Consider the following 17805-nt stretch of genomic DNA (forward strand, 5'->3'; position numbering starts at 1 on the left):
TGATTTAGAAAAGCCATTTTCAATACAAGATTTAGACTCTTTAAGATAGAATAATTATTAAAATACTTAGTATATGTTTCTTTCTTAACATTGTTTATACTGGTTGTAATTCTAATTTTTTTACTTGATATCTGCTCTCTATATAATAATATATAGTTTTGTATTGTGTTTAGAATTCTCTTTTTTTTTATCCTTTTTTAATTAAAATTTCCACCTGCTCCCCGTTTCCCATTTCCCTCCCAAATATTGCCCCCTCCCCCCAGTCCCCTCCCCCTATCCCCACTCCTCTTCTCCTCCTCCCACACCATTCCCCCTCTGTGATGGAGAACCTCCTTCAGCCAATAGCCTTTGAGAGACTGGACCAGGTGTGTTGTGACTTTGCATACCAAAAAGCCATGATCCCAACCATTTGGGTCCTCTTATTCCCACCCACCACACCTGGATGGCAGCTCCATTTCTATTTCCTCATTGTAATCCGTGAGTTTCCCTTATAACAAAGCAAACACTTAGCATACCCTATTTAAAGGAGTGTGGATTATTTAATTCATGTTTCCCCCATTTGATGTGTTCTGTTTCAGAGGTTTGCTTATTGGAGAAGAAAAATATTTGTGTTATTAATGAAATGTTTTATTCCAATCCATTCTCTCTTCTCCTTTCTTTCTATCTTTCCATCCTTGTTTTATTCCGATCTTCCTCTACTGTTTTCTCTTCTTCACCATCCTTTCCCCCTCAAGCCTTCTTGTTTTGTCCTCATTGAGCTCCTTCCACAAATTTTTACCTTTTCTCTCCTCCAAAGAGTCATTAAGTGAAATAGTATGCAAAGACACAGCTGCTTCCCTACTCTTTTTTTGTTTGTTTGTTTTGTTTTTCGAGACAGGGTTTCTCTGTGTTTTTTTGGAGCCTGTCCTGGAACTAGCTCTTGTAGACCAGGCTGGTCTGGAACTCACAGAGATCTGCCTACCTCTGCCTCCCAAGTGCTGGGATTAAAGGCATGCGCCACCACCGCCCGGCTCTTCTCTACTCTATTATCACTGACCTTTGTCTCTATTTCTTCCATTAGCATAAACAGCTTTAAAAGTATAGACCTATGTTTATACACACACACATACACAAAAGCACAAGTCATAAAATAGTGTTTGTTGGTTAGTGAAAACAATCAGATTTTCTAAACACAGGAGAAATCTCATATTTTTTTAATTCTTAAATACCTACAGGCACATAGAAGTGTGTCCACTGATACCATGATGTTAATGGAATTCATGTTAAGGTTTTTGAAAGGACTTCAAAACAAAATAAAATAAAGTAAAGCAGTGTCATTATTTTCTAGATTGAAGTGCCTGTAGTTTTTACAATAATTATCACTTTGCACTACAAACGTTTTAAAATCAAACACACACGAAAGATAATAAATATTTATAGTTATGTGGTTACTAGTAAGATGTATCTTAGAATACTTAGAGAGGTCTGATTCTCAATAGGTTTCCTTTTCCAGTGTCCTCATACCTTTCAGGGCGGAACTCCTCAGGCTCTGGCCAGTATTTTGGATCTCGGTGAAGAACAAAAATAGGTATGCAAACCTGTGTCCCTTTGGGAATGAACACACCATTTATTTCAGCATCTTTCTTACTGACTCTGTTAATCCTGTAACCATTTGGATATAATCTCAAAGTTTCATTTAACACCATGTCCAGATATTCCAGTTTTACCAGGGCTTCATAAGTGGCAGGTGCCTGGGAAGAGAAAAAACAGATTTTGATGAGTCAAGATTTAAAATTAACTTTCAGGTCAAGCAATACAGCACTATTAAGTTGTCAGAAACTCCACATTCCACCAAGATTAAAGAGTGGATTTATCATTATTAGTCATTTTTGCAACAGTAATATTTTTGACCTGCTAAAGGAGTATTGAAATGCATGGTGAAGTGAATGTGAGAGAATATTCAGGACCCATATCTTTAGTTTTCTTTTGCATGTAATAATGAATGATAAAGTATGACAATTCAAGGTCAATCAACTTTTGAGTTGGTCATAAGGTAATAGAAAGTAACCCTAAGACTAGACAAAGAAAATTTAATGTGGTACCACCTTTTAATAAAACTGTACATCAAGTCTTTCAACTGACTGCCCAAGTTTTGTAAATTCTGTAGCCATATTATAGATCACAATTTTTGGAACTCTTCTTAGAGCAGACCTGATGCTCTCTTCTGGCCTTCTATATCTCTAGACATGCAAAAGGATCATAGATAAACATTCAGGCAAAACCTTTATAAAAATTAAACTAAATTTAAATTAAGTAAAATTTAAAGGAGACACTTAACTTTTGTATGCTTATTATTAAAATCTAAAGTGTTTTATGCATGTGTGTGAATCCTCATACTGTGGAAATAGATAATGGATATGATAAGAGCATTAATGGAATTAAAAAGATTATTATTTTCTTTGAACACAATTTTCTTCATGTCTCTCTTTTTCTCCTTCCCATACATTTTCAGTGACTATTACTGAAAGAACATATCCTTACTATATTTACTACAATTCTCAGTGCAAGTATGGAAGAAGAGCTTCTCATTAGGCCTTCATTTTTTCCATCTGTCTCCAGGCACTACTCACTCACCTTATTGGGCAATACTGAATCGATCTCCTGCTGGAGTTTCCTCTGAACATCAGGGTGAGTGGCCAATGAATACATAATAAAAGAAAGAGTAGTACTTATAGTCTCATAGCCAGCAAAAATAAATATGATCGATTGGGCTATGATCTCCATATCAGAAAGACCTAGAATGAGAATAGATATTGATGTCACCACAGGAAAGCAGCGTAGATTAGACCAATTGAAATAGTCCCTGTTTATATGAATTTAGAAAAGGAATTATCAAATGTGTGGAAGGCAATTTTGTATAAGAATAAAAAGTACAAGATGTTATATATTAGTTGACTATGATAATCATGGATTATAATGTAGGGCACTAAGTAGAGTGGTAGATAGGAATCAAATTGATACACACTGTACAGCTGTAAGTAAAACAGAGCAGAGAAGGACTGTGAACCTCCAATGATTCACAATCGGGCATTCTACATAAGTAAAGTTTAAGATGAGAGATTTAAGAGCATCATGCATAGTCAAGAAAATGGCCCTGTATTTCCTAGTTGCTCTCTAGTGATTTGCATGTAAATGGTCTTATTTGTCAACTGGTAGCTGATTTCAGGGCTATATTTAGAAATGAAAGAGACCAGGAGTAGCTTTTAGCTCCATGACTCAGAGTTTGTCCTTGAATAATAAAAAAAGATTGGCTCTTGTGTCTGTGGTGCCCTTGGAATACCAGGTATCCCTGTTTTAGTGCTGTGGAGTTTCATCCAGATGTGTGAATGTGTGCCCTCCTGGGGCAGCTGTCCTGAAAGAGAGCACAGCCCCCCTACCCTAGCTGCTGCTGCAGGGGCTTCTGTCTTCCACTCAACCCTGCCCTGCACCCACATCCGCCCTTTTGTCTGCGGTGTCCTTGGACTACCAGGAGACCCTGTGTCTGTGCTGAGGAGTTCCATCCAGACAGGAACTTTTCCTGCTCCTGCCCTGAGGATATCCACCCAGAGATTCAGTCACAGCACACTGGACCAAGACATCAAGACTCTCTTGGCTCTATTTGAAGGAACAGATGGGCAGGCACCAATGCAAGAATTCCCCCCAACAACCTGAAAGGCAACATGACTACACCAGAAACCAGGGATCATGAAACAAGAAAAATTGAACACCCTACTCCAGAAGAAATAGAAGAAATCAACTTTAAAGGGAACAGTATGAAAATATTAGAGGACCTTAAACAGGAGGTGAAAAACTGCCATAAAGAAGTGGAGATGACAAACAAAAACGTAGAGGAAATGGATAAATCTCTTAAAGATACCCAAGAAAAACAAGAAAACCAAGAAAAAGCAGTCAAACAGGTAAGGGCAACAGTTCAAGACTTGAAAAATGAAATGGAGATAATGAAGAAAACACAAACTGAGGGAAGGCTAGAGATGGAAAATCTGGGTAAATGAACAGAAACTACAGAGACAAGTACTATCAACAGAATACAAGAGATAGAAGAAAGAATCTCAGACACTGAAGATACTATAGAGGTAATAAACTCACTGATTAAAGAATAAAACAAATCCAACAAATTCTTAACACAAAACATCCAGGAAATCTGGGACACCATGAAAAGAACAAACCTAAGAACAATAGGAGTAGAAGAAGGAGAAGAATTATAACTCAAAGGCCCAAAAAAATATTCAAAAAAATTATAGAAGAAAACTCTCCCAACCTAAAGAAGGCTATTCCTATGAAGGTACAAGAAGCACACAGAACACCAAATAGACTGGATCAAAAAAAAGCATTCTCTCTCCATATAATAATCAAAACACAAACATACAGAATAAAGAACAAATATTAAGAGCTGCAAGGGAAAAAGGTCAAGTAACATATAAAGGGAAACCTATCAGAATTACACCCGACTTCTCCGTGGAACCATGAAAGCCAGAAGGTCTTGGATAGATGTGCTGCAGACATTAAGAGACCATGGATGCAAGCACAGACTACTATATCCAGCAAAGCTTGCATTCACCACCAATGGAGAAAACAAGATATTCCAGGACAAAAACAGATTTAAAGATGTTGCCACAAACCCAACCTTACAGAAAATACTAGAAGGAAAAATCATAAACCAAGGAAGCCAACAACACCCATAATAACACAAGCATCTGACAACCCTCCACCAGCACAACTCAAAGAAGGGAAACACACAAACTCTACCACCAAAAAATATAACTGGAATTAACAACCACTGGTCATTAATATTACTTAATATCAATGGACTCAATTCACCTATAAAAAGGCACAGGTTAAGAGAATGGATATGAAATTAGGTTTCAACATTCTGCTGTTTACATGAAACACACCTCAAACTTAAAGACAGACACTGCCTCAGAGTAAAGGGTTGGGAAAAAGTTTTCTGTTACGGGAGTCCCTCTGCTCCTTCAGCCAATAGCCACTGAGATACCAGCCCGTTGGGGTGTGGTCTCTCTCCCTTTAAAAAAGTGGCCACTTCCCCTGCTCGTTCTCTTGCTTCTGGCTCGACTTCCGGCGACTAGACTCCTTCCTGATTGAGCAGAGGGCTGTTGTCTGGGACGGTGATCTGTAAGTTTTTTCACTTTTAAATAAATAACCATCCTATTAATCATAATTCCAAACTGGTGTGGGATTGTTTGTGATTTACGCCTTCAACATCTGGCACCCTAATGCTTGGTTTTAGGACCCTCCTTCCCCGCTTGGCTGCCTGCTGCCAGCTTGGTTTGGCGGGAGCCCTCCCTCCCTCAGCCACGGCCTGTGCCCTGAATCCCCATTTGGATTTAAACTCCACAGGCCCACGTAGTCTTTGCCTGCCTGGTTTGCTCTTTTCTGAGTCATTTTTAAATCTCCCTTGCAAGCGCAGCTCTTAAGTGGCGTGAACCAGAGCGCAAGCAGTTTCCAAAAGCTGCAACCCCTCAGGGTGACTCTGTCACGTGGAGGCATACACGGCTTCCTGGTTGCTCTTCTCTACTCCTGGATTCTGGGTTTCTGGTTCCGTGTATGGAATTGATTTAATTACATTTACTTTGTTGAGTAACTTGCATTTCCCAGTTTTTAACAAATACTAAGGCGGACACTAAAACAGGACCCCGTTTTTGTCGCGACTTGGCAACAGCGCCACCTGCTGGATAATAGGTAATATGGCAGTTTTCATTTCTAATACAAATTTTACTGCTTTGTTTACTAATACAATGGATTATATCATGCAAGGTTTATATGATTATGGGGATCCTTAATTTGCTTGTTACTAGGTTTCAGTTTTATTTTCCATATTCTATCATTAAGGAAGAATAAACAACTAGTTGAAAGGATTAAAATTATTGAAAATCAGAGGTTATCTGAACAAGTAGATACTATGATGGACAAAATTGACTCCATATCCAAGGGTACTAGAAAGTTACCTGAAAGGGTTCAGGTGGTTGAATTTGACATTCAGACGTTATCACAAAGTTTTGATAAGGTAACAGACAGAATGAACCTCCAAGATGGAAATCTACATAATATACAAGAAAAGTTCAAGGAGGACATGTTATCTTTGAAGGAAAAAATTAAAGCTTTGGAATCACAGGTACAGAATGGGGACCAAAAAATTGATACCCTGGTATAATCACTAGAAATATATACAGGTCAGGAGATTCAGGATTTAAGAGAGACACTGATAAAAAGACTTGAAAAGATTGAAGAAATTATTGGAGCTAATGAACAAAGTAAGGAGGCATGAGGACAGGGTACAATTCCACCACCAGCTATTAGAACTGGCTTACCCAGGGTTTTAGCAACATACCCTGTATGTTTTTCTGACAAAGCGTCAACTTCTAAAGGTTTAAAGGGAGTCAGAGAAGCTAGATGGATGCCAATACCAATGAATGATTTAAAAGAAATTAAGCAAACTATTGTTAATTTTGGCTTGCACTCTGCATATGTTAAGGAAATGATAAGGACTTGGGCTTCTAATGCTAGAGCTACTCCCCATGCTTTCCATCAGTTAGTGTCTGCAGTTTTAGATGATGGACCTTCCTTGATGTTTAGAATTTTTTTTTCAGAGAAGAATGCAAACATATGGAACAGCAAGGAAGAGCAAAAGGTGTGGAGGTTTCCCAAGATCAAATTCTTGGTGTAGGAGAGTATGCTGATCCACAGGTCCAAGCTCTTTATGATGAAGAAGTATTGTCATTATGTCACAAAGCAGCCTTAAATGCTTGGAATAGAATACAAGATCCAGGGAAAAGGGTCGAATCATATACCAGGATTAGGCAGGGACAGAGAGAACCCCTTATTGACTTTTTGCAAAGACTAATTAAGGCTCTGGACATAGGAGTAACAGACCCAGAAGATAGATGAATACTTCTTGAATCTCTTGCTTTCAAAAATGCAAACATAGATTGCAAAAAGATAATTGGGTCTAGATCAGCACCTATGGATGAATGGATTCAGCATACAATGAATGTTGAGATGTTTAGCTATAATGATGAATCTTGGGTAGAAGAAGCGATTTCCAAAGCAATAAGGAGACATCAAACTGCCAGGTGTTTTAATTGTGGCAAATTAGGACACCTGAAAAGAGATTGCAGGCAAAGAATTTCTAGGAATAATATCTCCTCTAGGAATGACAAAAATAGGATACCTCGACCTTCAGGTATATGTAGGAGATGTGGTAAAGGTCGACATTGGTCCAATGAATGCAGGTCAACAACAGACAGACAAGGGAACCTGATACCATCGGGAAACTCCTTGAGGGGCCTCCCACAGGCCCCCAAGCCAACAGTGGCCCATTCATTCCCAGTCACAGTGGAGAACGTGCCTCACCAAGAAAATTAAAAGCTCCAATTTCTGCTGTAAAAAGTAGTACTGGTCTAAATGATGAATTACACATGGAGGATGAGTCAAAAAACTCAGTAGGACAGAGTAAATGTATATTTTGGCAGACTTCTATTAACGATCAAAGACCAAAACTAAGAGTCTGTATAAATGGCACTTTTATTGAAAGCTTATTAGACATAGGTGCGAATGTAAGTATCATTACTCCAAAATCTTGGCATCCGAATTGGCCTCTTCAAGAGGTAGATGTTTAGTTCCTGGAAATTGGAACCCTATCTCGTGTAAAACAAAGCACAGATGGGTTGAATGCATAGGGCCCGAAGGGCAAATAGGAAGACTAAGGCCATATATAGCCAATATTGCAATAAATTTATGGGGCCGTGACCTGCTACAGCAATGGAATACCCAAATTAACATTCCTGTAGTTCCAGGAACTCATAATTCTGGGAAGGATATGATGAGGTATTATGGAAAAAGGTCACCAGCCATTCAGGCTGTACAAGAACATACAGCAAATACCAAACCTTTAGAGGTACCAACAGCCCTACTTTTAAAATGGCTGAGAAGCCCATATGGATCAAACAGTGTCCTTTAGCTGAAGATAAATTACAGGCATTGGAACAGCTGGTACAAGAGCAACTAGATATTCACCGTATTGAAGAATCAACCAGCCCTTGGAATTCTCCTGTGTTTGTTGTAAAAAAGAAATCTGGTAAATGGAGAATGATGACAGATCTAAGAGTTGTCAACAAAATAATTCAACCTATGGGCCCACTGCAATCAAGAATTCCTTTGCCTTCTCTATTACCAAAAGGATGGCCTCTCATAGTTATTGATTTGAAAGATTGTTTTTTCACTATACTGTTACAAGAAAAGGATAGAGAAAAAATTGCCTTCACAGTGCCTATTTAAAATAATTCTCAGCCTACTAGGAGGTATCAATGGACTGTCCTCCCACAGGGGATGCTCAATAGTCTCACATTGTGCCAATATTTTGTAAGTAAGCCATTGGAAATAATTCGTAAGCAATTTCCCAAGTCCATAATTTATCATTACATGGATGACATCTTGTTATCTGATTCAAATAAAGATACTTTAGAAAGGATGTTTGAAGAAGAAAGTCTTGCCTAGGTGGGTATTACAAATTGCCCCTGAAAAGATTCAAAGAGGAAATTCTATTAATTACCTAGGTTACAGAATAGGGTTAGAGAAAATTAAAACGCAAAAGGTGCAAATTAGGAGAGACCAGTTAAAGACTCTTAATGACTTCCAAGGATTGTTAGGAGACATTTCCAGTCTACGACCAGCTGTTGGGATAACACCTGATCGAATAGTTCATTTAAACAAAACCTTAGATGGTGATAAAGATTTGAATAGTCCAAGAAAACTGACAGCTGAAGCAGAAAAGGAACTGACAATGATTGAGGAAAAATTACAGGAGGCACATGTGGATAGGGTGAACCCAAATCTTAGCTGCATCCTAGTCATATTACCTTGCAGAATTTCTCCTACAGGGATTTTAATGCAGAGGAAAGATATTATTTTAGAGTGGATATTTATACCTAATAAACCAAGTAAAAAATTAAAAACTTATGTGGAAAAAGTCTCTGAATTAATTATAAAAGGTAAGCTGAGACTTTGTCAACTAGCAGGTATAGACCCAGCAGAAATTATAGTGTCTTTTACCACTGAATAAATAAAAAAGTTATGGGAAGACAATGAACCATGACAAAGAACTTGTGATAATTTTTTGGGAGAAATTAATAGCAACTTTCCCAAAAGTGGTAGACTTAACCTCATAAAGAGAACTTCATAGATTCTCCCTAGAATTGTAAGTGATGTTCCAATAACTGGAGCCCATACATTCTATACTGATGCAAATAAATCAGAGAAAGCAGGTTACAAGTCAGAGGAATTGAGTAAGGTAGAACAAAGCCCTTATAACTCTGTCCAGTAGGCAGAATTATATGCCATTCTTATGGTGCTAAAGGATTTTAAAAAACCTCTTAATATAGTTACAGATTCACAATATGCAGAAAGAGTTATCTTTCATATTGAAACTGCTGAATTTATACCAGATGACACAAAGTTGACATCATTGTTTATCCAGGTACAAGACATAATCAGGAACAGGCTTTATTCAATGTACATAACACACATCCGGTCCCATATGGGTCTGCCTGGTCCTCTAGCACAACGTAATGCTGAGATTGATCAATTATTGATTGGAAGCATGTTGCAGGCCTCAGAATTTTATAAAAAACATCATGTTAATAGTAAAGGCCTAAAGGAAGAATTTTGCATTACATGGCAACAAGCTAAGGACATTACAAAGAGATGTTCTACTTGTTCTTTCTATAATCAAACACCGTTGCCTGCAGGCAGTAACCCAAAGGGTACTAAGAGAAATAAAATCTGGCAGATGGATGTGTTCCACTTTATGGAATTTGGTAAATTAAAATATGTACACCACACTATAGACACATATTTAGGTTTTCAATGGGCTACTGCCCTGAGCTCAGAAAAGGCTGATTCGGTAATCACACATTTATTCGAAGTTATGGCCATCATGGGTATACCTGCACAAATAAAGACAGGCAATGGTCCAGCATATGTATCTAAGAAAATGAAATGCTTTTTTGATTATTATAATATAAAACATATTACAGGTATCCCAAATAATCCTACAGGTTAGGCAGTTATAAAAAGATCAAATTGTACTATAAAGGACATGCTGAACAAACAGAAAGGGACAGAAAATACCCCCAGAAATAGATTGCATAATGCTTTATTAACCTTGAATTTTCTTAACGCTAATGAGAAAGGAACAACAGCAGCAGAAAGACATTGGATAATGGAAAAGTCTGCTGAACTAAATCAACCGATTTATTTCAAAGATGTGCTGACCTCTCACTGGAAGCCAGGAGATGTGCTATGTTGGGGAAGGAGTTTTGCTCTTGTTTCCACAGGAGAAGAAAAATTGTGGATACCATCAAAATTAATAAAGTTTTGATTTAAAGAGGAGAAACCTCTTGGAAAGGAGAAATGACAGCTCATCCACAATGATGATATTCATACAGGTGGTAAGAAAAACATATAGTATGGGGGCAGGGTTCTCTTCTTATCTCTGCAGGAAAACACTCATTTTCAAAAAGTTTAAAGGACCCTGGATGTTTGAATACTGACAGATGGAAACTATTTACAACCCAGTAAGAATCGACAAAAAATTGAATAGGTTCCGTAAGTGAAATTATTCTACACTTATTTTTAAATATGTATTAATGTGCATTTATTTATAAAAACATAGAGCTGGTTTTGAAGTTGGACTCTGGCTCAGTCTCTCTCCATTTCCAAGCCTGTTGGTAAGAGAAAAACCCAGAGTTTCTGGAGTTTCTGTCTCATGTCAAGAGCCATGATATGGGACAGAAAGAAATATGAGTTTAGAAAACATCCTTGCTTTTCTTCATATCTATCATACTATCATACTTTTCATTGAATATATCTATCATGCTTTTCATTGAATATATATATATATATATATATATATATATATATATATATATATGTCTATATGATTAATGTTTGAGTTTTTCCACAATGAACAATGAGTTTTTCCTGAAGTGACATTTGAAGTTTCCAGGAAGAAGATGGGGCCCCATAACAACAACTCCACCTGGTTGATATGATGTCATGATACTGATAGCGCTACTACAAGACCCGTTTTGGGTACCAGCTGCATAAGATGATCCCAACTTGGTTAGCTGAAATGATGCACAGCTTTACAACATTCCGGCCAGACCTGCACAAAATACTCAGAGACTATTTGCAATTTTAAAAGACATTGATCTTGAAATTTAAGCATCATTTTACTTTCACAGGATCCCCCAGAAAGAACATTGCCCCCATGACAGCTGGAAGTAATTCTAGAGGATGACGCCCTCGCTCCCAGTAAAGTTTGCCCTTGGGTTTAGGGACATCATTTAGGGGTTGATTATAATTAGTATACAGTTGAGGGTTGGGGGATTGGGGGAGGCATTTTATAAGCTCAGGGATCTTTTGAAAAAAAAAACGAGGGATAATTGGATGATGGAATAATAGTTTTATAATTGTGAGTTACTGTTTTTAGACAATTATATTGTTATCAATTCTTGTATATTGATACAAAGTTAAATTATATTGACTATTGTATGCATGCATGCTTCAACATCTTTTTAAAACATTTTTATGTATTGACATATATTGTATTGATATACATATATAGTATATATTTACCATATTGCAGTATACATTTCTACCTCTGATTAAGATACTTATATATTGTTTGTGTATTGATATATATTTACCATATTGTGATGTATATTTGTACATTGTTTATATTTGGAGGTCATTATCCTCATTTGTTACACAGTTGTTTATTGTTTTAGTCTTTAAGTTAGATAAGTATTGAGAATTATATAGATCAATAGTCATCTAAGTTTGTCATTTATAATTAGACTAATCAGGTTCTTTAGATACATAGAGATTATACTCAGTATAGATAGATAATAATCTTCAACCTTTTCAAAGAGCTGTAGAAAATGGCCTTTAATCTAACTCAGAGTTTTGTGGTAGTGAGACACAATTGCTCCTAGCAACACTGATCTATTCCCGAGAGAATGTTGAGCACCAAAGACACTCCACCTGGAGCCTTTCTTTTTGGCAGAACTGGCCTTTGGGCAAAGAAATGCCTATACCTCAACCACTGACAGAGACACAGAGCATGCATCAATGGATAAAACAGGACTGTCATATCCTGCTAAGACAGGTAAAATAGTTTTGAAAAGTTGCTTGCCTTGAAAATGGTATGTCAGTTATGTTAGGCCTTAGCCAAAGTTGGTTGCTTCAACGCTGCAAACGTGACTTTGGGTGATTGCCCAGGTAGCCTGTTTTCTCTGTGATTTGTTGCATGTTTTGGAAGATGTTTGATTGCACTTACTCAGGTAATATTATTTCCCTTCTCAGATCTTCAATGGGGTTGATGACTATATAAATGTAGTTACTTTTCACTCATGACTTGGCAAAGTTATTTATTATATATAAGACTTAAGCTAGTTAGAATAGGTTATTTGTACCTATTGCATATAATTTCATAGTAGGTTTAGAACTCTCTTACTTAAACAAAAGGGGGAGGTGTTGCGAGAATCCCTCCACTCGCTCTCTTGCTTCTGGCTCCGCTTCCAGCGACTAGACTCCTTCCTGATTGCACAGAGGGCTGTTGTCTGGGATGGTAATCTGTAAGTTTTTTCCCATTTAAATAAATGACCATCCTATTAATCATAATTCCAAACTGGTATGGGATTGTTTGTGATTTACACCTTCAACAATCAAATGGACCAAAGAAAAAAGAGGGTATGGCTATACTAATATCTAACAAAATTGATTTCAAACTAAAATCAATCAGAAAAGACGGAGATGGACACTTTATACTCATAACAGAAACAATTCATCAGGAGGAAGTCTCTATCCTGAATATCTATGCCCCTAATATAAAAGTACCCACTTATGTAAAAGAAACATTACTAGAACTCAAAGCATGCATCAAACCACACACTCTAATAGTAGGAGATTTCAACACTCCACTCTCACCAATGGACAGGTCAATCAGACAGAAACTTAACAGAGAAATAAGAGAACTATCAGATGTAATGAACCAAATGGACTTAATAGACATCTATAGAACATTCCACCCAAACAGAAAAGAATATACTTTCTTTTCAGCATCACACTGAACCTTCTCAAAAATTGATCACATAATTGGTAACAAAGCAAACATCTATAGATACAAAGAAATTGTAGTAACTACCTATGTACTATTGGATCACCATGGAATAAAAGTAAATTCAACAACAATTCTAAACCCAGAAAACCTACAAACTCATGGAAATTGAACAGTCAACTACTGAACCACCCCTCGGACAAGGAAGAAATAAAGAAAAAGATTAAAGTCTTCCTTGAATTCAATGAAAATAAAGACACATCATACACAAAAGTATGGGACACTATGAAAGCAGTGCTAAGAGGAAAGTTCATAGCACTAAGTCCCACATAAAGAAAATGGAAAAATTAGATACTTAACAGCACATCTGAAAGCTCCAGAAAAAAAAGCAGCTGATTCACCCAGGAGTAGCAGAAGACTGGAAATAATCAAACTGAGGGCTGAAATCAACAAAATAGGAACACAGAAAACAATGCAAAGAATCAATGAAACAAAAAGCTGGTTCTTGGAGAAAATCAACAAGATTGACAAACTCCTATCCAAACTAATCAAATGGCAGAGAGAGAACACACAAATTAATAGGATCAGAAATGAAAAGGGGGACATAACCACAGACACAGAGGAAATTCAGAGAATCATTAGATCTTATTACAAAAGCCCGTATGCCACAAAATTGAAAAATGGACACTTTTTTAGATAAGTACCATGTACCAAAATTAAATCAACACCAGGTGAACAGTTTAAATAGCCTGTAAGACACAAGGAATTAGAAGCTGTCATTAGAAACCTCCCTACCCAAAAAAAAAAAAAAAAAAAACACCTGGACCAGATGGTTTCAATGCAGAATTCTATCAGAACTTCCAAGAGGAGCTAATACCTATACTCCTTAATGTGTTTCACAAAATAGAAACAAGAGTCATTGCCAAACTCCTTTTATGAAGCTACAGTCTCCCTGCTACCAAAACCACACAAAGACTTAACCAAGAAAGAGAATTACAGACCAATCTCACTCGTGAACATCAATGTACAATTTCTCAATAAAATACTGGCAAGAACACATACAAAAAATTATACATTATGATCAAGTAGGCGTCATCTCAGAGAGGCAGGGCTGGTTCAACATATGAAAACCTATCAATGTAATCCATCATATAAATAAACTGAAAGAAAAAAAACATATGATCATTTCATTAGATGCTGAAAAAGCATTTGACAAAATTCAACACCTCTTTATGATAAAGGTCTTAGAGAGATTAGGGATACAAGGTTCATTCCTAAATATAATAAAAGCAATATACAGTAAGCCGACATCTAACATTAAATTAAATGGAGAGAAAGTCAAAGCCATCCCACTAAAATCAGGAACAAGACAAGGCTGTCCATTCTCTCCATACCTCTTCAATATAGTGCTTGAAGTTCTAGCAATAGCAATAAGGCAGCATAAGGAGATCAAGGGGATTCTAATTGGAAAGGAAGAAGTCAATCTTTCTTTATTTGCAAATGACATGATAGTGTGTATAAGCGACCCCAAAAACTCTACCAAAGAACTCCTACAGCTGATAAACACCTTTAGCAATGTGGCAGGATACAAGATCAACTCCAAAAAATCAGTTGCCCTCCTATACACAAAGAACAAAGAAGCAGAGAGTGATATCAGAGAAACATCACCTTTCATGATAGCCACAAATAGGATAAAGTATCTTGGGGTAACTCTAACCAAGGAAGTGAATGATCTATTTGACAAGAACTTTAAGTCTTTGAAGAAAGAAATTGAAGAGGATACCAGAAAATGGAAGAATATCCCTTGTTCTTGGAATGGGAGGATCAATATAGTAAAAATGGCAATTCTACCAAAAGCAATCTATAGATTCAGTGCAATCCCCATCAAAATTCCAACAAAATTCTTCTCAGACCTAGAGAGAACAATAATCAACTTTATATGGAAAAACCAAAAACCCAGGATAGTCAAAATAGTCCTATACAATAAAAGTACTTCCGGAGGCATTACCATTTCTGACTTCAAACTCTTTTACAGAGCTACAGTAATAAAAACAGCTTGGTACTGGCACAAAAACAGTGATGTTGACCAATGGAATCGAATTGAAGACCCAGATATTAATCCACAAACCTATGAACACCCGATTTTCGACAAAGAAGCTAAAAGTATACAATGGAAGAAAGAAAGCATCTTTAACAAATGATGCTGGCATAACTGGATGTCAACCTGTAGAAGAATGAAAGTAGATCCATTTCTATCACCATGCACAAAATTCAAGTCTTAATGGATTAAAGACCTCAATATTAATCTGACCACACTGAATATGATAGAGGAGAAAGTGGGAAGTACTCTACAACACGTGGGCACAGGAGACCACTTCCTATGTATAACCCCAGCAGCACAAACAATAAGATCAACAATGAAGAAATGGGACCTCCTGAAACTGAGAAGCTTCTGTAAAGCAAAGGACATTGTCATTAAGACAAAAAGGCAACCTACTGACTGGGAGAAGATCTTCACCAACTCCACATCAGACAAAGGTCTGATCTCCAAAATATATAAAGAACTCAAGAAACTAGACATTAAAACTGTAATTAACCCAATTAAAAATTGGGGCACTGAACTGAAAAGAGAATTCTCAACAGAAGAATGTCCAAAAGACACTTAAGGTCATGCTCAACCTCTTTAGCAACCAGGGAAATGCAAATCAAAACAACTTTGAGATACCATTTTACACGTGTCAGAATGGCTAAAATCAAAAAACACCGATGATAGCCTTTGCTGGAGAGGACATGGAGTAAGGGGAACACTCATCCATTGTTGGTGGAAATACAAACTTGTGCAACCACTTTGGAAAGCAGTGTGGTGGTTTTTCAGGAAACTGGGAGTCAACCTACCTCAGGACCCAGCAATTCCACTCCTGGGAATATACCCAAGTGATGCCCAATCGTACTACAAAAACATTTGTTCATCTATGTTCATAGCAGCACTATTTGTAATAGCCAGAATCTGGAAACAACCTAGGTGCCCCTCAACAGAAGAATAGATGAAGAAGGTGTGGCACATATACACATTAGAGTACTACTCAGTAGTAAAAAACAATGACATCTTGAATTTTGCATGCAAATGGGTGGAAATAGAAAATACTTTATTGAGTGAGTTAACCCAGACCCCAAAAGATGAACATGGGATGTACTAACTCATAAATGGATTCTAGCCATAAATAAAGGACATTGATGCTATAATTCGTGATCATAGAGAAGCTAAATAAGAAGGTGAACCCAAAGAAAAACATATAGTTATTCTCCTGGATATTGGAAGTTTGCAAAATTGCTGGGCAGGTGTTGGGGGCACGGGAGTGGGCATGGGGTGGGGAGAGAATGTTGGGAGAGAATGGAGAAGGGGAGGATGGGGAGAGTTTTGGGGAATGGGATGGTTGAGATTGAGAAAGGATGGATATGGGAGCAGGGAAGTAGATATCTTAATTAAGGGAGCCATTTTAGGGTTGGCAAGAGACTTGACCCTAGAGGGGTTCCAGATTGTTCCTTGGGCAGCGGAGAAAAGGGTGCCTGAACTGACCTTGTTCTATATCCACACTGATGAATATCTTGCATATTACCATAGAACCTTCATCTGATGATGGATGGAGATTGAGACAGAGACCCACACTGGAGTACTGGACTGAGCTTCCAAGGTCCTAATGAGGAGCAGAAGGTGGGAGAAAATGAGCAAGGAAGTCAGGACTGCGAGGGGTGCATCCACCCACTGAAACAGTAGGACAGATCTAATGGGAGATCACCAAGGCCAGTTGGAATGGGACTGATGGAGCATGTGATCAAACCAGACTCTCTGAATGTGTCTGACGGTGGAGGCTGACTGAGAAGCCAAGGACAATGACACTGGGCTTTGATTCTACTGCATGGATGGGCTTTGTGGGAGCCTTGTCTGTTTGGATGCTCACCTACCTGGAACTGGGCGGAGCGGGGAGGACCTTGTACTTCCCATAGGGTAGGGAACCCTGACAGCTCTTTGGCAAGGAGAGGGAGGGGGAGAGGGGAGGAAGTGGAAGAAGGGAGGAGGTGGAAACTTTTAATAATAATAATAATAATAATAAAGCAGATGCACATCCGTAAACTCTGCAATAGGATGTAGAGATGGCAGATTCCTGGGCTAATTGGCCAGCCCATCTACCCTACTCAGCGATATCAACCAAGCCAGTGAGAGAGCCTCTCCCAAAACATGGTGGATGGCACCTGAGGATGATGTGTGAGGTTTATGTCTGGCCTCTATGCATCCACAAATCCATATGCACCCATCCCCAAATGTAAGCACATGCACACACAAGAATATGCACACACACATGAGAGAGAAATTTGTAATATACAATTGTTCAAAAATCTGAATAAAGAAATACAAATCTGTAAAAAAAAAAAAAAAAAGATTGTCAGAGCCAGAAGTGGTGGATATCTGGAGGATGAGTGCTTGCTGGGGAAGGCAGGGTCCTTGCACAGATGAACTCACAGGAAGTGGGATGCATCCAGGAGACTTGTATTACATCAAGCCAGCCAAAATCCTAACGTGGGTTGGAGAGAGTTTATGATGTCCCACATGTAAATGAGGAGCTACTGGCATT

General features: G+C 37.8%; 1 protein-coding gene across 1 annotated transcript in view; it reads right to left on the minus strand.

The window, feature by feature from the left end:
* Nucleotides 1–17805, minus strand: part of LOC130871384 (cytochrome P450 3A6-like) — a 145617-nt gene that overhangs the window by 27992 nt on the left and 99820 nt on the right. Inside the window, exons 10-11 of the mRNA XM_057764722.1 lie at nucleotides 2614–2774; nucleotides 1504–1730 (exon numbers count right to left, since the gene is read on the minus strand). Coding sequence (XP_057620705.1) covers nucleotides 1504–1730; nucleotides 2614–2774 — 388 coding nt within the window. The remainder of the gene's footprint in view (nucleotides 1–1503; nucleotides 1731–2613; nucleotides 2775–17805) is intronic.

Source organism: Chionomys nivalis, chromosome 3 (assembly GCF_950005125.1).
Source record: "Chionomys nivalis chromosome 3, mChiNiv1.1, whole genome shotgun sequence".
Classification (NCBI taxonomy): Eukaryota; Metazoa; Chordata; class Mammalia; order Rodentia; family Cricetidae; genus Chionomys; species Chionomys nivalis.